The sequence below is a fragment of the Hippopotamus amphibius genome, chromosome 8, assembly GCF_030028045.1.
Source record: "Hippopotamus amphibius kiboko isolate mHipAmp2 chromosome 8, mHipAmp2.hap2, whole genome shotgun sequence".
Classification (NCBI taxonomy): domain Eukaryota; kingdom Metazoa; phylum Chordata; class Mammalia; order Artiodactyla; family Hippopotamidae; genus Hippopotamus; species Hippopotamus amphibius.
The window spans coordinates 75,469,293-75,490,482 of NC_080193.1; the positions used below are offsets into that span (position 1 = coordinate 75,469,293).

A 21,190-nucleotide genomic window follows, 5' to 3' on the forward strand; every position below is an offset into this window, starting at 1 on the left:
AGTGTGCATTAAGTTTCTGGTGTAGGGCAGGTGCTGAGGGTTAATTCCTTTATCTTTCTTTGTTTTAAAGAAAACTGCTTTATTGAGCTATAATTCTTATGCCCTAAGATTCACTTTTAAAGGGTGCAATATATTCACAGAGTTGTACAAACATCACTACAGTCAATTTTAGAACATTTTCACCACCCGAGAAAGAAACCCCATACCCATAGCAGTCATGCCCACCCTGCATGTGTTTTCCCGAGTCCCTGGCCACCACTGGTCTATTCTTTGTCTCTATGGATTTGCTTATTCTGGTATAGTATAGCTTCTTTCGCTTAAGGTAATGTTTCCAAAATTTGTTTGTGTGGTCTGCATCAGCACTTCGTCCCTTTATTGCCAGGTGGTATGCTATTGGATGGATATGCGACAGTGGTGGTGTTTTTTCTAACCTACTCGTCAGCTGATGGATTTCCCTTTGTTTTTGATAATGAGCTTCCTCTCAGTTGCTGGCTTCATACTTCTTAAACCTGTGAAAACATTCCCCCCCACCCCACCTTTTTCTCTCTTTCTATAAAATCTTGTAGGAAACCCTCTAGGAAGTGCTAGAGAGGGTCTCTGAGGCACCTTTGCTGAACTTAGGATTGTTCAGAGCTTGAAACTTCCACAAGTTTTCTCTCCCATTGGAGCCAGTGATATTGAAGAAATTTATATTATCTAGTGTCTTGTGTGTTAAAAACCAACAAAAAGATCCGGAGTCCCACATCTTTCTCCAGCTTTCACCCACCCTGTCAGCTTCTCTGCACATGAAGCTTCTCTTTAGAGCCGACTTCCCTCGCCGCCTCCACATCTGCACCTTCCACTTGCTCCTCTACCTCCTTTCTCCCTTTCTTGTCAGAGGCACCCAGAGCATCTACATGCTGGGTTCAGGAGACACTGCTCAGCTTTCCACAGCCCTCAGCTGTAGCACTCACCACCCCTCCTCTGTTCCTGTGACCTCACTCTCCTGGTTCTCCCCTCCCCGGCTCTTCCTCGGGCTCCTCTGTTGGTTCTTCCTTGTTTTCTCCACTTCTGAGTGTTGGTGTGCCCCTTGGCTTTGGGCTTATAAATGGTCCTTTGGGAGTAACTCAGTCTATGCACACACAGTTGTAGGATTCATAGCAGATTAAAGCAGGTTCTGTCAGAATTTTTCTCAGTAGCACAGTGTTAGTCTTGCTTTACTTGGTCTATATAACAAAGCAGTGAATTCTAGTTCTTTGCAAATGTTGATAATTCAGAGTGTTTATCAGTGCGTCTGAGCTGAGATTTCGCTGTGCACACGCTGCCAGCCCTTAGAGACTGCTCTGTGCCTGTTGTGTTCCTTCCTCCCTCTCCTCGCCGGGGCATGGCCATGTGTGTAGTTTCCCACAGAATAAATGCACTTTCTTGTTTTCAAGTGAGTTGAGTTATATGTACACACTGAACATCGTCTGTTTATATTTTCATTTTGTAGTGAAAGTAGAAATAGGTGGTGATCTCTTACCCTGCTCTCAGCTTGTTTAGCATAGCCATCCTTACATCTGATCAAGGCTTACCTTTGGATTTCTAGATGAGTGTTGTGTTTTTTAACTAATATCACTTAAAAAAATCTGTTTTTAAAAATCTGAAGCACAAAATTACATTTAAAAGTTACCTGTTTTATAGGAAATGAGGCAACATGATGTGCAGGAACTGAATCGAATTCTCTTTAGTGCTTTGGAAACTTCTTTAGTTGGGACCTCCGGCCATGACCTCATCAATCGTCTATATCACGGAACCATTGTTAACCAGATTGTTTGTAAAGAATGTAAGAATGTCAGTGAAAAGCAGGTGAATATGCAAGAGTATTTTAGTAATAAGTTAAATCATAAATTATAATCCATGTAATTAAATCTGTGATCTATATCACATGAGGATTAATGTATTTATTACTAGAAATAACTTTATCAGTTTTTTTCTTGTACTTGAGCTACACCCAGATTATAAGTTTATAATCCAGATTTCTCCATGTAAACTGAAAGAAGTAGATATCTTAAGATGTAGTGTTATTCTTTTATTTAGTACTCTAATATTTAGAAAGTAGATTTCAGGAGTGTTTACCTGTGGCCTCATGAGAACAGCCAATATCATCATGGTTGGTGGTTGGAATACTATAAAGAAAGTTACTTAGGGAAGTAATAAAAATAGAGAATACTGAGGAATGTTTAAATTGACAATTAAATCGTAATTAAATATTGGATTTAGTTTATTGATGTCCCTCAGAAAGTTCATTTGTATGTGTGTGCTTATGTTCAAATATTATATACAAAGCTATTATAATCCTGTTTAAACTAGTGGAAACTTCAATTCTTTGTCATAATAGAGATTGCCCATTTCATCTAATTGTAAATTTGCTCATGTAAATATAATTACTACTTGTGCTACAAATCTTATATAGCAAATGATTTCATCACTGAATAGTTGTCCTTTAATAAAAATTTTTTTATGTCACGAGTAATAGAAAGTTTCTGTATTTGCCTATATGAGTAAATAATTAAATGCCATTTTCTAAATGTTGCATTAATTGCTTTTTTGGAATATGTGTGTATATATATATTTCTGTTTTTTTTGGAAAGTGTTGGGCATAAAAAAAGACTTTCTGGCCCTCATTGCCTGTGCTAATAGAAGGTTTGCCCAGCCTAGTTTGGAAATATTAAGATGTTGTGTGTCTTTGGATTACTATATGATTGATCACTATAATGTAATGATTCACAAAGTAATTTCAAAACATAACGTCTATGAAGGCACATTATAAACTACAGACATTAACTTTTCACATACTTTATTATAAGCCATATGTGAACGTTACTTTTATTACTTTAGATCTCCACCTTGAACTAGTTAATTAGTGCTGTTATTTTACAATCCGCATAATCCCTTAAGGTGATGCTATTGCACAAACACATGCAAAATTATAAATGTGCTTTAAACTTGTCAAGTTGTAACTGTTTATTACTAGAAATATGTTGTAGTTCAAATGTAGTTTTAGTAGAATTGATAGACTTGCATTTTGCAAAATACCCTCCTCTTAATTTTCATAAAAATACCTTTGTATCCTTGGTCAAAATAATTTTTTTCTTAAACCAGCCCTAGCAGAAGAGAAGGAAGCAGAGTTTACCTTAGAGAGTCCAACCCTGGCCTTGTTGTGCCAGCCTAGAGGCTAAGGCAGCACTAATAAACCCTGTGCATATACTCTTCTCAATTTGTGTATTAAATGGTTTTATTTCCTGACAGAATAGGTTTTATTATATCTGCAGTGAACTTGTAAACTGGTTCCTGATATATTTTAAGCTAAGTTATAGTTTAGTTTAGAAAGAATAATTTATTGCTATGAATTTCACAGTATCTAATCAGCAGATCTATATGTTCATATGTAGAAAAAATATATGTGTTTTAGAAAAAATATATCTGATTATCCCCAGTGTATGTGTGAGTTGGTGATGTGTTTGTGAACCTCTGTGGAATTGTTTTTTCAATGTTATGTTCATGTGTATTTCAGGAAGACTTCTTAGATCTAACAGTAGCAGTCAAAAATGTGTCAGGTTTGGAAGATGCACTCTGGAACATGTATGTAGAAGAGGAAGTTTTTGACTATGACAACTTATACCACTGTGGGACTTGTGACAGGCTGGTTAAAGCAGCAAAGGTAAAGATAGATTCCCTGCCTTTTCTAAGGGTGCCCACTCAGTACTTGGTAGCAGTAAGGTCTGTCAAGTGAAGTCAGCTTGTATGAAAACAGTCTTGAAGATATACATGAAGCTCTTAATTAGTACTAAGGATTGAAGACATTTACATTATATATAGATTTGTATTTTAATTTTTTACAGTAGAGAATTTTTTTTAAGCTTTCAACCCAGCAGTTCTCTCAACTTCTTTCTCTACCAGGAAAAATTTATTTGTACCTCAGTGTTTCTTAAATAAACTTTTTTTTTTTTTTGCAAGTTACCATTATGAAGAAGGTAACGTATGTTTATTTCTGCCAACCAGGAAGCTTGTTGGGCTTTCCTTTTTTTGTCTATCACTGTAAAAATAAGGGGCTTTTTAAATTTTTTGCATGTGCAGTTATTTTACAATATTAATACATGTATATGTATATATCCTCCCTGGACATATATGTATATCAATATTGTAAAATAACTGGCCCTTCCTCCTCCCCCAGTTGGAAATACTTAACTTGCTAATTAAAGGGCTTGACAGTACAACAAAGCAAAATATAGGAAAAAAGGAGGACAAGATTTAAGCAAGTGATTTCCTTTGCAGCGTGGCATCAACTCAGCTGTTATTATTACCTGCAGTAGGAACTATTTCACTGCTATTGGATGATATGACAGGCTATTCATTAGCATGATAATCTTGAACTCAATTGAACCAGTGGTTATTGAGCCTTGACTTAAAGAACTACCATAAATGTTACATCTTTGCAGTTACTCTAAGACAAAGCGATAGCACTATTCCTAGACCTGACAATATTGAATTTTTCAACAAAGAAAATGAAGGTTGATTTAGACAGCACAAAATATTGATTTGGATCCTGGAGATTGTAGGTGAAAATGTAATAAAAAACAATAAACCCCATACCTGTAGCTTTCACAATAGGATTTGAAACCAGGGTGAATTTTATATTGTTTAATATTTATTTCCGTCCAGCCTTTGCCCCTTTATGAAACCCAAAGAGAGAGGTTTATTTTTTGCTTATTTATTTTGTATTTCCTCCTTGGTGTTACAACTACAACCTAATAAAATAAATATAAAATTCAGAGGATGAAGCATGTTGGAAAGACACTTAAACACAGTCTTAGTTTTGGTTGAACTTAATTAGCAATTAGTGAAATAAGAACCTTTTGCTAAACAAAAGCAATTCTTCTATACACCTTTTCAATCATCGGTTTAAATTTTTTTCAGTGGAAATTTTTTGATCTTGATACTTTTAAAATTGCCTTCTAGTTGAGTTAGATTTATTGCATTCTAGGGTTAAGCTTGGTTATGTTACCTGAATTAATGCAGATTTTCTTGTTCTGAGCAGTCTTTCTTTTCTCAGCCACATTATAGTTGAATTACTTTTTTTAGACAGTTTTTTTGAGCTAGTGTGAAAATCTACTGTGTTGTAAGGTTGGTGTTTTTTCATTTAACTTTTTTTCCACCCACTAGATTTGTTGAATTGTGGTTTTAAGTATCTTTCTAGGAATGTTAGGTATTTATGATTATGGATAATTTTATTTATGGGGAAGGATTCTTTTTGCCCCCTCACATGCCTTTAGTGCAAAGGGATTGGGAATAGCTGATGCCTTTTAAATAAAAAGCAGCTCGATTTAGCGTCTTGTTTTAAAGCAAGGCATTAAAACAAAAAAATGTAATTATCTGCTTTTAAGAGCAGTAACTGTAAAACCCCAATCAGTGAATCTCAACATCTGAGGAATTAGAGTCCTTTTGAAAGTCTAATGAAAACTGTGGATCTTCTCCCCAGAAATGTACATATACACATACAGTTTTCATACAGTTTCAAGGGTTTGGATCCATTGAAACAGGTCCCTAGGTCACAGGTTAAGGGCTCTGGTTCTTCAGCAAATAAGAACTGTGTGTCTGTAAGGTAAAGTGGAGACAGTGACTGAGGGGAAAGGTGAGAGGTGAAAGGCCAGGGCTCGGGTAGGAAAGAAGCACTGTTAGAGGGGGAGCACCCTCATCAGATAGCTTTGATTTTAGGGTCGTGACATTAAAACACACCAATGAGTTGTGAATTTTCAGTTGTAAGCATAAGTGAGCGATGTAACCTTTAGCCCCATAAAATAGATGAGTTCATATCAAGAGCTGTATTGAATCCATGGTGATTAGTTTATGTGACTTAAGGACATATTTCTCTTAAAATTGTGTGATAGGTTGCTTTTTTATACCTGAAGAAAATTATGTATTCTTTTATGTAATTCACCTTTTAAAAATTAAATTTTTTTTCTTTTGACAGTCAGCCAAATTGCGTAAGCTGCCACCCTTTCTTACTATTTCTTTATTGAGATTTAATTTTGATTTTGTGAAGTGTGAACGCTACAAGGAAACAAGCTGTTATACGTTCCCTCTCCAGATCAATCTCAAGCCTTTTTGTGAACAGGTTTGAACTATTTTGTTTTGAAATCCTTTCTTTTACTCTCTCAGGATTGAATCTTTTATTGACCTGATTTGCAGTTGGCTTAGTGCAGAATCTCTCAGCCTTGGCACTGTTAACATTTAGAGCTGGATAATTCTCTGTTGTGGTGGGATGTGCCATATATTGTAGGATGTTAAACAACATTCCTGGCCTCTACCTACTAGATGATAGTAGTATCTCCCACTTCGGCCCCCAGTAGTGACAAAAATGTCTTCAGGCTTTGCCAAATGTCTGTCTCTTCAGCGGGGAGGGAAGGTGGATAAAATTGCTCCCAGCTCAGAACCACTAGTTTATTAGAGTCCTTTTGAATTTCCAAAGTATGGATTTGTTCCCAGTTCTCTTTCTAAACTCTCCTTGAAAAATCTTTGAAATGAAAATTTAAGAACAGAATTAGAAATGACCCTGCATTAGGAAATATTGCCATTCAGTGATACATTCCTGTTTGGATTTAGTTTACTTTAGAAGCAAGAATGAATTACACATCTAGAAAGTGAACAAGAAATTGAAATGTCAGTAGTGTAGAATTTACAATCCTTAAGACATGGGAAAGAAAAAATTTTTTAAACAAATTAATTACATAATTAACCTACTTTATAAGCTATTTAGAAATATTTTTGTAATTGCTATACATGCCAAGATCAGAGTGATAAGACTGATGCATTTCTTATTACAAATCATCCTTTATATGTTTAAGACCAGAACCCTTACTCACCAGCTGTTGAATTTCTGTGTATGAAGGTAATCTTTTTCTAAAAGGTCTAAAATTCAGGTGTGGCTTCAGGCATAGTTACTGAGCTTTTTGGTTTTATTATCATATTAATTCAACGATTCTAATATGTTGGCCCTGAGCCTGTTACTGGCACACATAGAATAAACAGGTTTTCCAGAGTACTTTCCCCTGCTCCTGTTTGCTGCCTGGGGCAAAAAAAAAGTCACATACATCACTGTATAGTTAAGGTATACAGAATGATGGCTTGGTTTACATATATTATGAAACGATTACCACAACAGGTTTAGTTAACGTCCATCATCTCATATAGAAAAATTTTTGTCCTTTTATAAAAAATAGTTTGTCCTGGGAGTTCCCTGGTTGCCTCGTGGTTAGGATTCCAGGCTTTCACTGCTGTGACCTGGGTTCAGTCTCTAGTCAGGGAACTGAGATCCCGCAAGCCACATGGCGCAGCCAGAAAAAAAAAAAATAGTAATTTGTCACATGATTTTAACATATGTTGAAATAACAAACTGAAAAAAGCAAAACATTGAACACTTATCTAAGAAATTCACAATAATTTTACTTTCTGATTTCTGTATTAATGAGAAAAAAATTGTCATTTTGCATCTTTGTTGACATCTCTGTTGTTTTTTCCCTGAGCCAGGCATTTTTTAAATGCTACTTACTTAAAAAGTACAATTTAAGCAAATAAGTTCCTTAAATAATTGGCACTCCCTCAAGTAGCATCCATATGCCAAGTAACTCTTAACCTAAAGTAGACTTTTTTTAATGCCAGGGTAGGTGTTCATACTTACGGAGCACATTACTTATAGAAAAGATTAATCATAGAATTGGTAAATCAAGAAAGAACCTTTTCATTCCACTGAACTGCCTCTAAATGAAGCGAGCTAGCATCCATAACTGCTAAGTTCCTATTATATGAAGAAGACTGAAGTGTTATAGATAGTAGATACAGCTGTGACTTTGAGGTGCTTGACAATCTAGTTAAAATATAGGACAAATTCAACTGCTAAAGAGCACATTTATAAAGCAGCATAATAGGTTTAATACAAAATGGTTTTTTCTTGCTAAAACTGTCACGCACTCATTGATAGGGTAGTGTGTATCACATGATTTTAGCCAAAGTACATAAAAGTAACATCTTGTTTGGATATATGTTTTTATGTTTAACTCAGAGGCAGAATTTGGTTGGTGTAGTGTGATTGGTATCAGATCAACAATAGATAATTTTCAGTCTAAGAAGATTTCAAATTTTAAAGCTGATTATTCAAATTTATCTTAATTTACCCTAAATAACAATAATAAACAGCAAAGTTTCTCACTAACTTTAATAGTTGAAATTCTTTTTTCCCTTTGGTTATGTCTCTTCTTGTTTTATGTGAACTGTATCAATGTCCGTTTTCTTTCTTGTAGAGTGAATTAGATGACTTGGAATATATGTATGACCTCTTCTCAGTTATTATACACAAAGGTGGTTGCTACGGAGGACATTATCATGTGTATATTAAAGATGTCGATCATTTGGGAAACTGGCAGTTTCAAGTAAGTATAGAAATTAGGTTAAAAGTATCTTTGCAACTTTTTCCTTTTCTAGTCCTGTTATTTTGGTGAGGCTAATCTTTTGTCATTTATTATGTATTCACTCTGTAGAAAACTTATAGGAACTGAAAGTTAATACAGATAGAAGTTTAAATTTTTTATTTCTAAATAATTCCACACTTAACAGAAAAATAACCAACTTAGTGCAAACACCTCCCGTATACTCTTCACCTAGGTTCTCCAGTTAACATTTTGCCACATTTGTGCAAGCATATCCTCTGTACACACACACACACACACACACACACACACACACACACACACACACAGTTAACATTATCATTATCAGTGCTGAACCACTAGAAATAAAGTTGAAGACTTTGGGCCTCTTTACCCCTAAATACTTCAGTGTTTATCTCCTGAGAACCTGGACATTCTTTTCCATAAGCGTAGATCAAAATCAGGGACTTTAGCACTGATATAATGCTATTTATTATCTAGGATATATTTTATACTCGGACTTCACCAGCTGTTTCGTCCAAATCCTGTATAGCATTGTCTTCCCCATGCTGGCATCCAGTCCCAGGTCATGCATTATGTTAATCAGCACATGTCTTAGGTCTCCCTTAATCAGTAACTGTTCCTCAGATTCTCTTTCTTTCCTGGCACCAACCAGATTTTCCTCCTATATAGTCTTCTAAAAGTTTTATAGTTTTGCCTTTTGCAGTTGAAACTTCAGGCTTCCTGGAATGCTTTGCTGTGAATGATGTGGTGGTGTTTTTCCATCTGGGTACCTAGTTCTCATTACCATTTGTTGAATATTCCATTCTTTCCCCACCAATTTACAATGCCAGTTCTGTTATATCAATTGTTTTTTCACATGTGAGTCCATTTGGGGCTCTGTATGCTGTTTTTGTTGTTGTTGTTATTGTTCTTTTTTTCTATCCCTAGGCACATGCCACACTGTTAATTTCTATAGCTTTATACTAAGTCATGATATTTGATAGAGCAAGTCTCCCTATGTGTTATTATTCTTCAGGAGTGTTTTGCCTGTCTTGGATTTTTATGCTTTTCTGAACATTTCTGGAATCACCTTGTCAATATTCTCACACATGTACACACATATAAATGTACTGGCATTTTGAATCTACATGTGTAAACAAGATACATCTTTTTGAGTTTTAGAGCTTCTTTAATGTCTTCTAAAAAAGTTTTATAATTTTCTCTAGAAGAGAAGCACTAATTGGGAATCCAGTTCCAATTATTTGCAGTGGAAAAAATTATAATATGTTACATACCAGTCCAAGTTCTCAACCAGTTTTCTAAAATGTAACTAAAACACCAATATGTAAGTTATAATTGGTCATGTTAGGATGTAGAATGCTTAGAACACATCTTCCTGATTGTCAAACGGTTAATATTGTTATGAGTAAAAAATTGCTTCACATATAGTAACGTGACTTCTCTGAGTGCCAGCAGTATTGAAGATGCCATGTTCTCTTCGTTGACATTCACTTTGCTTTTCAGAACATCTACTGGTGTTTCTGATACTCTGTCAGTTGTACTTAGAATGTACTGAGAGGTAACATATATTTTGTAAATTTTGGATATTTAAGTCTAACTGTTCTAGTGGGAAAATGTTGACCAGGAAGATGTTCTGTGGGGTTATGGCTGTGCTGTATTTTTTGGACTGTTTGTGGCTGGTGTATTGAAGTACAGTTATCTTTAGTACATTGATTTTATAATCAACCATCTTGCTAAACCCTGTTACATTGTAGACATCTTTGGAAAATGACTTTTGTTTCGCTCTTTCCAATCCTTAACCTTGCATTTCTTTCATTTCTAGAGCTGGGTGTATCCAGTTCTGGGTTGAGAAAGCTACACAGGCATCACTCAAATGCTTGTGCCGTGGTTGCCAGGACACTAGCTTGTTGGGCACATTTCAATCAGATGGAGTGAAGCACTCCTTATCCTCCTCTGGTCTAATTCTGCTCACCATGTTTCCATCCTTAGTTGCTGATTCTTACCCTGTTACTTTCTTCCACTGCTGTCTTAGTCGCAGGATCCCATAGTAGTGAATCTTACTCTCTAGGGCAGCCGTTCTCCCCCATCCCTTTCAAACAGTTACATTAACTTTATTTCATTCTCTCTAAAAGATGAAGTTGAAGCCTTTTATTAGATTCTCATAGAGGCTTGTGAACAGATCTAATAAAATAGTTATTATGTTCATTTATTTTTTTTTCTCTTTGCCCTGTCCACTGTAGTTCTTGGTTTTTTCCTCTTATTTATGCTTCCATCTGTGGTAGCCTTTTTCCCCGATGTTGCCCTGTCTCTCTTCAGCCTTAGAAGGTGCTCCTGTCCTCCGTGCCAGTTCAGCTTCCGCCTTGTGGGTGTGTCTCTGCATTCCTCCATGCTAGCTACAGATATTTCCTCAATTTTGCTCAGCCAGTGTCAGATTTCAGACACTTCTCTAGCTGGTGGGATTTATCCTCAGTCTTTTGATGCATAAAATATATATTTACAGTTTCCTTTTTAAGTTTAATGTTGATGGCATGCACAGAGGTAGCTTCACACTGTGGGGTGAGGTAGCATGGCTCAAAAGTAATGATGCTTTTCTTCCTTGTCTTCCTTTTGGGTTGTACTTCCTTGGACATCTCTGCAATTTTGTGTTCATTTCTTCAGAAATGATCAGCAGCGTCAAGCTCTTCTCCTGGTTCTATTACGTGACTCGTGACTCGAGAGGGCAAGCAGGCATTCTTTCATTTGGTTTTGTCCTCTGCTCTGCTTCTCTGGTCTTGAAGCTCTGGTACTTCAGCAAGGTCTTCCTCAGGGCTTAAAGAACAATCAGAAGATTGCTTTCTCTTTGTGCCTGTATGTTTCCTTATCCATGGCCTCTGTGAAGCATTGCATTTGTTATTTTGTTATTTTTTTATTCTGCTCTTTAAGAATTACTAGCTTTTCATCTAGAGCTTTGTGGTGTTCAAATAATGAGTGCTTTAAGAATTTCAACTTCAGTAGGTACACCTGCTGGATACTACTTGTCTCTCTACTACCATTATCCTGAGAGACCTCTTATGCCTAGAGACAAAAGATTCCAAATACTCTGAACACAGGCAGATATTGTTTTTTCTGCTTGGCAATTTCTTCTTCTCTTTCAGGGAGCTGTTCCCTGCTAGTTGCCGTCTGCAAGGAACAACTTTCATGACCAACCTCACATAATGTTCCCTGGGTGAAAGCCAACATTTCAGTCTCTGTCAGCCTAACTAGAAGATGATCTCTTCCCTCTTGCATGGAGGTCATTAATTATTCAAAATGTGACTCTAGATCTGGCTGTAAAGAGGAGCTTGACCTATGCCTTCCAAAGGGGGGCCTTTTGCTTTACTGATGTTTGATATCACTTTGAACTTCATCTTGTACATTTGAAGATGTGAGACAAAGAAGCTTTACAACAGCTTCCAATAGGCAGCCCTGAGACTGCTGCCTACTGGACCAGCCTGTCCCCACAGGGCCAAGGTTGGACACTGGCAAAGTGCAGGAGGACTGGGCCCAGCCCATGTGCCACCTGCACCAGCATGTCACATCCTAGGCAATGCCAGCCTACATCTCCTCTCCTACCATTTTTAAATCTCTTGTTCCTTAGCCATAAATATGTTTAAACATATTAAACATACTATTTTATTATTCTCTGTCTGTTAATTGCAGTATCTAAAGACTTTGTGGGTCTTTGGATATCTGCTGATTCTGTTTCCTTGTTATGATTTTGTTATTTTAGACTGTAGGCTTGGTTGGCAGGTTGGTTTTTTAAGAACACAGTATAGGAGTAATTTGAAGCCTGAATTGAAAGTACCTTCCTCCATGAGAGTTGTGTGTTGTCTCTACCACATGACTGGGGTCACCACCAACCTTTAACACCTTTAAGAGTAAAATCTAGACTTGGTGGTTTTAGAGCCATACAACTAATCTCAATTTGGGCCACAAACCCACATGAGGACCTACTTGTCTGATTACAGATTATTATAGGACATGTTTTTCCACTTTCACCAGGTATCAAGGTCAAAGCAAGCAAGCAAGGTTCTCAATGTCCTTTGTTGTGGGGTGGATTTCTTTGTAGCTCATGCTTATATTGAGAGCACAGCCCTTTCAGGTTTCTAGCTTCTTGCTGGAGTCTATCTTCGGGTTATAATAAAAAATATGTACATTTGGTCTTTGTCCTGGATTCCTGGCATAGAGCTCCTTGAAATTTCCCAAGGCATGTCTTTTCTTGTTCATAATGAACCCCTTTCAACCATACCTCAGTATATGTTAATGGGGTTACCTGCAGGGTGAGGGCTGGTCACCAGAGAAACCAACCACATGATTAGAGGGTTGAAACTTTCAACCCCACCCCCGACCCAGGGAAGGACAAGGGGCTGGAGATTGAGTTGGGTCACCAAGGCCAGTGATTTAATCAATCATGTCTGCATAATGAAACTTTGATTAAAACTCTGAAAGAAGGAGACTAAGGGAGTTTCCAGGTTGGTGCACGCATCCACATGCAGGGAGGGTGGCCACCCGAACCCCATGGGGACAGAGGCTTCTGCACTCAGGACCCTTCCCAACCTCACCCGATGTACCTTCATCTGGCTGTTCATTTGTATCCTTTGTAATAAACTGTGGTCCTGAATTCTGTGAGCTGTTCCAGGAAATTATCAAACCTGAAGTGGAGCTTGTAGAATTTGTAATCAGCTAGGCAGAACTGTAGGTAACCTGGGAACCCCATTTGCAGCTGGTGTCTGAAGTGGGGGCAGTCTCATGGGACTTAGCAACAGTAATGTCAGAATTTAATTGAAGGACACCCAGGTAATATCAGAGAATTGGAGAACTGGTTGCTTAGAAAACCAGCCTTTCAACTCCCCAGTTGGGGTAGGTCCTTATGCTTTGTCTCCCAGACCCTGTCCTGTATCAGCATCAGGGTGGAAGCTATGTGTCTGCAAGGCTGGGCGGCTGGAGACCTCAACTCTGGACTTCTTCCCTGGATTCCTGTGTTACTTGTTCTCTGGATTTTCCCAGTGTTCTCTTGCTAGTTCACTGTGTGTTTAAAAAGATACTTTCATTTGTTGTGTTGTGTTTTATTTTATCCAGCATTTTTAGTAATTTTAACAGCAGGATGGTTGTATTTCATCTGCCATATTCTTCTATATTTCTTTTATTTTTGTCTTATGTTAACTGTTTAGGTCTATTTGTGTTCATGATTTTAAGCCAGTTTAAAATACCTTTGCAAGATGGCATATATGAAAAAAAATGAATAAAAATACCATATCAGGGAAATTTTGGCATGTAAGTTGGAGTGAAAACTTGGGTGATCAGAAAATAGGAGGGAGTGTTTAAGCTGAGCTTGCAGAGATGGGTAGGATTTTATTAGGCCAACATAAGTGAGTGAGAATAAATTGGGTGGAGACTAGAAAATATTTTAAACTGAATGATAATGAAAACACAACAGATCAAAATGCAGCTAAAGTAGTGCTTCGTGGGAAGGTGTTGGATGCAGCTAAAGTATTGCTTAGTGGAAAAGTGTTGGATGCAGCTAAAGTAGTGCTTAGTGGGAAGATGTTGGAATCCACTGTGTGTACTGTGCTAGAAGCTTTACTTATCTCACAATCCCAATTTACAGATAACGCCAGAGAGATTAAGTAATTTGTCCAGGATTATTCAACCACAGTTGAAATTCAAAGCCAGGCTGCCTGATTCCAAAGCATATACAAATTATTATGATGTTTTTATCATCATTTCTCCGTGTTGAAACCTCCATGGCACAAACATTCCTATTTTGTTAATCACTTTTTAAGGGATTAGTAATAGAAACTTTTTTATTGTTTTTCTTCTTAGGAGGACAAAAGTAACCCAGATGTGAATTTGGAAGATATTCAGAATGAAGAAGAGGTTGATGATCCACTGATGATTCTAAAAGCAATCTTATTACAGGTAGAGAGATTGTGTGTATGTTTACATTTGTGTGTGTGTATATCAGATATATGATTTAGTTGGTAGAAGTGATATTGTTACTATTCATAGTCTTTTTCTTTTGGGAATTTCCCTATGTCTATTTAAATTTTTTTTTATTGGAGACTTTCTGGTTATAAAAGAAATACATATGAATAGTAGAAAATTTGAAGGGAAAAAAACTAGAAGTATATAAAGAAAAGGAGTTTAAATAAACCAAATGTCAGGTCATTGTTAACACTTTGATATATTCTTTACATTCTGTTTCCTTTGTGTTTATATACATATATTGGGATTGGGTTACAAGTTTTGGGGGTATTATTATTGTTATTTTAAAAAGAATTGGGATTTGCTTTACATATTGTTCTGGAATTTACTGTTTTCCCATATTATCCTTTTAATGTCTGTAGGACTTGAAGTTATATCCCCTTTTTCATTCCCAATATTGATAATACCTCAAGTATATGACTTTTAATGTTTGCTTAGTACCCTGTTATAAAGATGGTAGTCTCTTTTCATTTATTCATTCATTCTTAATAAACATTTTTCTCTCAATTTCTTACTAGGGACCTAGGTTGGGTATTGGTTTATGGCCACTATATTAGTCTACTAGGCCTACCATAACAGAATCCCACAGACTGGGTGTCTTAATTAACAGAAATTTATTTTCTCACAGTTCTGGAGGCTGAAAGTCCAGATCAAGGTATCGGCAGGTTTTGGTTTCTTCTAACGCCTCTCTCCTTGGCTTGCAGATGGCTACCTTATTGCCGTGTCTTCACATGTCCTTTCCTAAGTGCCTGTGCATCCCTGGTGTCACTGTGTGTCCAAATTTCCTCTTCTTATAAGGACACCAGTTAGATTGCATAAGGAACCACCTTAAAGGCCTTATTTTAACTTAATCACTTCTTTAAAGGCCCTATCCAAATACATTAGCAGCTGAAATTTTGAGGGTTAGGAATTCAACATATGAATTTTGGTGGTAGAGGAACACATTTCAGCCCCCTTTTAGAACTTGTTTATACTTCAAAACATTGAGAAGAGACAGTCTTTTTGCACTAAAGTGTTTCTTCTAAAAATCCCATATAATATCAGGAATTTACCAAACCTCAAAATACTCTTTGGATATTATTCTTGAAATGCTTAAACTTTGCCATGTGGAAAGTGGCACAATTCAAGCTTTCTAAACTTACGCTTAATCTATTCTTTTTTTTTTTTCTTTTTTTTTTAAGAACTTTATTGAGATACAGTTAACATACAATAAACTGTATATATTTAGCATGTACAGTTTGGTATCCCAGTCTCCCAATTCGTTCCCCCCACCAGCCCTCACCACTTTTCCCACTCGGTGTCCATATGTTTGTTCTCTACATCTGTGTCTCTATTTCTGCCTTGCAAACCAGTTGATCTGCACCATTTTTCTATAGTCCACATATATGTGTTAATATACAATATTTGTTTTTCTCTTTCTGACTCACTTCACTCTGTATGACAGTCTCTAGGTCCACCCATGTCTCTACAAATGTCCCAGTTTCATTGCTTTTTACAGCTGAGTAATATTCCATTATATATATGTACCACATCTTTTTTATCTGTTCATCTGTTGATGGACATTTAGGTTGCTCCCATGTCCTGGCTATTGTAAATAGTGCTGCAGTGAACATTGGGGTACATGCGTCTTTTTGAATTATGGTGTTCTCTGGGTATATGCCCAGCAGTGGGATTGCTGGGTCATATGGTAGTTCTATTTTTAGTTTTGCAAGGAACCTCCATACTGTTCTCCATAGTGGCTGTATCAATTTACATTCCCACCGGCAGTGCAAGAGCGTTCCCCTTTCTCTACACCCTCTCCAGCATTTACTGTTTGTCGATTTTCTGATGATGCCCATTCTCACCGGTGTGAGGTGATACCTCATTGTAATTTTGATTTGCATTTCTCTAATGATTAGTGATGTTGAGCAGCTTTTCATGTGCCTCTTGGCCATCCATATGTCTTTGGAGAAAGGCCTATTTAGGTCTTCTGCTCATTTTTTGATTGGGTTGTTTGTTTTTTTGATATTGAGCTGCATGAACTGTTTATATATTTTGGACATTAATCCTTTGTCTGTTGATTCATTTGCAACTATTTTCTTCCATTCCGAGGGCTGTCTTTTCATCTTGCTTATAGTTTCCTTTGCTGTGCAGAAGCTTTGACGTTTCATTAGGTCCCACTTACTTATTTTTGTTTTTATTTCCATTACTCTAGGGGGTGGATCAAAAAAGATCTTGCTGTTCTTGACGTCGAAGAGTGTTCTTCCCATGTTTTCCTCTTGGAGTTTTATAGCGTCTAGCCTTACATTTAGGTCTTTAATCCATTTTGAGTTTATTTTTGTGTATGATGTTAAAGAGTGTTCTGATTTCATTCTTTTACATGTAGCTGACTAATTTTCCCAGCACCACTTATTGAAGAGGCTGCTTTTTCTCCATTGTATGTCCTTGCCTCCTTTGTCATAGATTCATTGACCGTAGTTTACCTCTGGGCTTTCTGTCCTGTTCCATTGATGTATATTTCTGTGTTTGTGCCAGTACCGTACTGTCTTGATCACTGTAGCCTTGTAGTATAGCCTGAAGTCAGGAAGCCTGATTCTACCAACTCCGTGTTTCCTTTTCAAGATTGCTTTGGCTATTTGGGGTCTCTTGTGTTTCCATACAAATCGTGAAATTTCTTGTTCTAGTTCTGTGAAAAATACCATTGGTAATTTGATCGGAATTGCATTGAATCTGTAAGCTGCTTTCAGTAGTATAGTCATTTACATAATGTTGATTCTTCCAATCCAAGAACATGGTATGTCCCTCCATCTGTTTGTGTCGTCTTTGATTTCTTTCATTAGTGTCTTATAGTTTTCTGAGTACAGGTCTTTTACCTCCTTGGTTAGGTTTATTCCTAGGTATTTTATTCTTTTTGTTGCAATGGTGAAGGGGATTGTTTCCTTAATTTCTCTTTCTGATCTTTCATTGTTAGTGTATAGAAATGCAAGAGATTTCTGTGTGTTAATTTTGTATCCTGCAACTTGACCAGATTCATTGATTAGCTCAAGTAGTTTTCTGGTGGCATCTTTAGGATTTTCCATGTATAATATCACATCATCTGTGAACAGTGACAGTTTTACTTCTTCTTTTCCAATTTGGATTCCTTTTATTTCTTTTTCTTCTCTGATTGCTGTGGCAAGGACTTCCAAAACCATTTTGAATAGTAGTGGTGAGAGTGGACATCCTTGTCTTGTTCCTGATATTGGAGGGAATGCTTCCAGTTTTTCACCATTGAGAAGGATGTTTGCTGTGGGTTTGTCATATATGGGCTTTATTATGTTGAGGTAGGTTCCCTCTATGCCCACCTTCTGGAGTGTTTTTCTCATAAATGGGTGTTGAATTTTGTCGAAAGTTTTTTCTGCATCTATTGAGATGATCATGTGGTTTTTAATCCTTCAATTTGTTAATATGGTGTATCACATTGATTGATTTGCGTATATTGAAGAATGCTTGCATTCCAGGGATAAACCCCACTTGATCATGGTGTATGATGTTTTTAATGTGTTGTTGGATTGTGTTGGCTAGTATTTTCTTGAGGATTTTTGCATCTAAATTCATCAGTGATATTGGTCTGTAATTTTCTTTTTTTAGAGTATCTTTGTCTGGTTTTGGGATTAGGGTGATGGTAGCCTCATAAAATGAGTTTGGGAGTGTTTCTTCCTCTGCAATTTTTTGAAAGAGCTTGAGAAGGATGGGTGTTAGCTCTTCTCTAAATATTTGGTAAAATTCACCTGTGAATCCATCTGGTCCTAGACTTTTGTTTTTGGGGAGATTTTTAATCTCAGTTTCAGTTTTGTTACTTGTGATTGGTCTGTTCATAGTTTCTGTGTCTTCCTGATTCAGTCTTGGAAGGTTATACCTTTCTAAGAATCTATCCATTTCATCCAGGTTGTCCATTTTATTGGCATATAGTTGCTTGTAGTAGTCTCTTATGGTGCTTTTTATTTCTGTGGTGTCCATTTTAACTCCTCCTGTTTCATTTCTAATTTTATTGATTTGAGTCCTCTCTGTCTTTTTCTTGATGAGTCTTGCTGGAGGTTTATTGATTTTATTTATCTTCTCAAAGAACCAGCTTTTAGTTTTATTGATTTTTGCTATTGTTTTCTTTGTTTCTATTTCATTTATTTCTGCTCTGATCTTTATGATTTCTCTGCGTCTACTCACTTTGGGTTTTGTTTGCTCTTCTTTCTCTAGTTTCTTTAGGTGTAAGTTTAGATTGTTTATGTGGGATTTCTCTTGTTTCTTGAGGTAGGATTGTATTGCTATAAACTTCCCTCTTAGAACTGCCTTTGCTGCATCCCATAGGTTTTGGATCGTTGTGTTTTCATTGTCATTTGTCTCTAGGTATTTTTTGATTTCCTCTTTGATTTCTTCAGTGATCTCTTGGTTATTTAGTAGCGTATTGTTTAGCCTCCATGTGTTTGTGTTTTTTTACAGTTTTTTCCTGTAATTGATTTCTAATCTCATAGCATTGTGGTCAGAAAAGATGCTTGATACAATTTCAGTTTTCTTGAACTTACCCAGGCTTGATTTATGACCCAAAATGTGATCTATCCTGGAGAGTGTTCCATGTGTACTTGAGAAGAACATGTAATCTGCTGTTTTTGGATGTAGTGTCCTATAGATATCTATTAAATTAAGCTGATTTATTGTGTCATTTAAAGCTTTTGTTTCCTTATTGATTTTCTGTCTGGATGATCTGTGCATTGGTGTAAGTGGGATGTTAAAGTCCCCCACTATGATTGTGTTACTGTCGATTTCCTCTTTCATAGTTGTTAGCATTTGCCTTATGTATTGAGATGCTTCTATATTGGGTGCATATATATTTATAATTATCTCTTCTTCTTGGATTGATCCCTCAATCTTTATGTAGTGTCCTTTCTTGTCTCTTGTAACATTTTTTATTTGAAAGTCTATTTTATCTGATATGAGTATCGCTACTCCAGCTTTCTTTTGATTTCCATTTGCATGGAATATCTTTTTCCATCCCCTCACTTTCCGTCTGTATGTGTCCCGAGGTCTGAAGTGGGTCTCCTGTAGACAGCATATATATGGGTCTTGTTTTTCTATCCATTCAGCCTGTCTGTTTCTTTTGGTTGGGGCATTTAGTCCATTTACATTCAGGGTAATTTTTGATATGTATGTTCCTATTACCATTTTCTTAATTGTTTTGTTGTTGTTTTTGTAGGTCCTTTTCTTCTCTTATGTTTCCCTCTTAGAGAAGTTCCTTTAGCATTTGTTGTAGGGCTGGTTTGGTGGTGCTGAATTCTCTTAGCTGTTGCTTGTCTGTAAAGCTTTTGATTTCTCCGTCAAATCTGAATGAGATCCTTGCTGGGTAGAGTATTCTTGGTTGTAGGTTCTTCCCTTTCATCACTTGAAATATATCGTGCCACTCCCTTCTGGCTTGCCGAGTTTCTGCTGAGAAATCAGCTCTTAACCTTATGGGAGTTCCCTTGTATGTTGTTTGTCGTTTTTCCCTTGTTGCTTTTAATAACTTTTCTCTGTCTTTAATTTTTGTCACTTTGACTACTATATGTCTTGGCGTGTTTCTCCTTGGGTTTATCCTGCCTGGAACTCTCTGTGCTTCCTGGACTTGGGTAGCTATTTCCTTTCCCGTGTTAGGGAATTTTTCGACTATAATCTCTTCCAATATTTTCTTGGGTCCTTTCTCTCTCTCTTCTCCTTCTGGGACCCCTATAATGCGAATATTGATGCGTTTAACGTTGTCCCAGAGGTCTCTTAGGCTGTCTTCAGTTCTTTTCATTCTTTTTTCCTTATTCTTTTCTGCATCAGTCATTTTCACCATTCTGTCTTCCACGTCACTTATTCGCCCTTCTGCCTCAGTTAATCTGCTATTGGTTCCTTCTAGCGTATTTTTCATTTCAGTTATTGTGTTTCATATCTCTGTTTGTTTGCTCTTTAATTCTTCTAGGTCTTTGTTAAGCTTTTCTTGCATCTTTTTGATCTTTGCATCCAGTCTTTTTTCAAAGTCCTGGGTCATCTTCACCATCATTATTCTGCATTCTTTTTCTGGCAGGGTGCCTGTCTTCTCTTCATTTAGTTGTTTTTCTGGTGTTTTATCTTGTCCCTTCATCTGGTACAGCGTCTTTTGCCTTTTCATTTTCTCTGTCTTTCTGTGGTTGTGGTTTTCAGTTCCACAAGATGAAATACTGCTGATACTGCTTGATTTTGCTGTCTGCCCTCTTGTGGAGGAAGCTATCTAGGAGGCTCGTGGGTGCTTCCTGATGGCAGGGACTGATGGTGGGTTGGGCTGGGTGGGCGGAGGTCAGTAAAACTTTAATCTGCTTGTCTGCCAATGGGTGGGGCTGTGTTCCCACCCTGTTGGATGTTTGGGCTGAGGCTACCCAGTACTGGAGCTTACAGGCTCTTTGGTGGGGCTAATGGCGGACTCTGGGAGGGCTCACGCCAATGAGCACTTCCCAGAACATCTGCCGCCAGTGCCCCTGTCTCCTTGGTGAGCCACAGCTGCCCCCCACCTCTGCAGGCAACCCTCCAACACTAGCAGGTAGTTCTGGTTCCGTCTCCTATGGGGTCACTGCTCCTTCCCCCTGGGTCCTGGTGAGCAGACTTTTTTATGTGCCCTTCAAGAGTGGAGTCTCCATTTCCCCCAGTCCTGTGGAGGTCCTGCAATCAAATCCCGCTGCTTTCAAAGTCTGATTCTCTGGGGATTCCTCCTCCCA

General features: G+C 37.2%; 1 protein-coding gene across 5 annotated transcripts in view; it reads left to right on the plus strand.

Annotated features, from left to right (window-relative positions):
* The window catches only part of USP40 (ubiquitin specific peptidase 40), an 85,449-nt gene that overhangs the window by 6,393 nt on the left and 57,866 nt on the right, over positions 1-21,190 (plus strand). For all 5 annotated transcript variants that reach the window (XR_009055071.1, XM_057745171.1, XM_057745172.1 and 2 more), the window contains 5 exons: positions 1,663-1,827; positions 3,536-3,682; positions 5,993-6,136; positions 8,319-8,447; positions 14,310-14,405. Coding sequence is in view for 4 of the 5 variants with exons in the window: in XM_057745171.1 (XP_057601154.1) it covers positions 1,663-1,827; positions 3,536-3,682; positions 5,993-6,136; positions 8,319-8,447; positions 14,310-14,405 (681 nt within the window). In the remaining variant the exon portion in view is untranslated. The remainder of the gene's footprint in view (positions 1-1,662; positions 1,828-3,535; positions 3,683-5,992; positions 6,137-8,318; positions 8,448-14,309; positions 14,406-21,190) is intronic.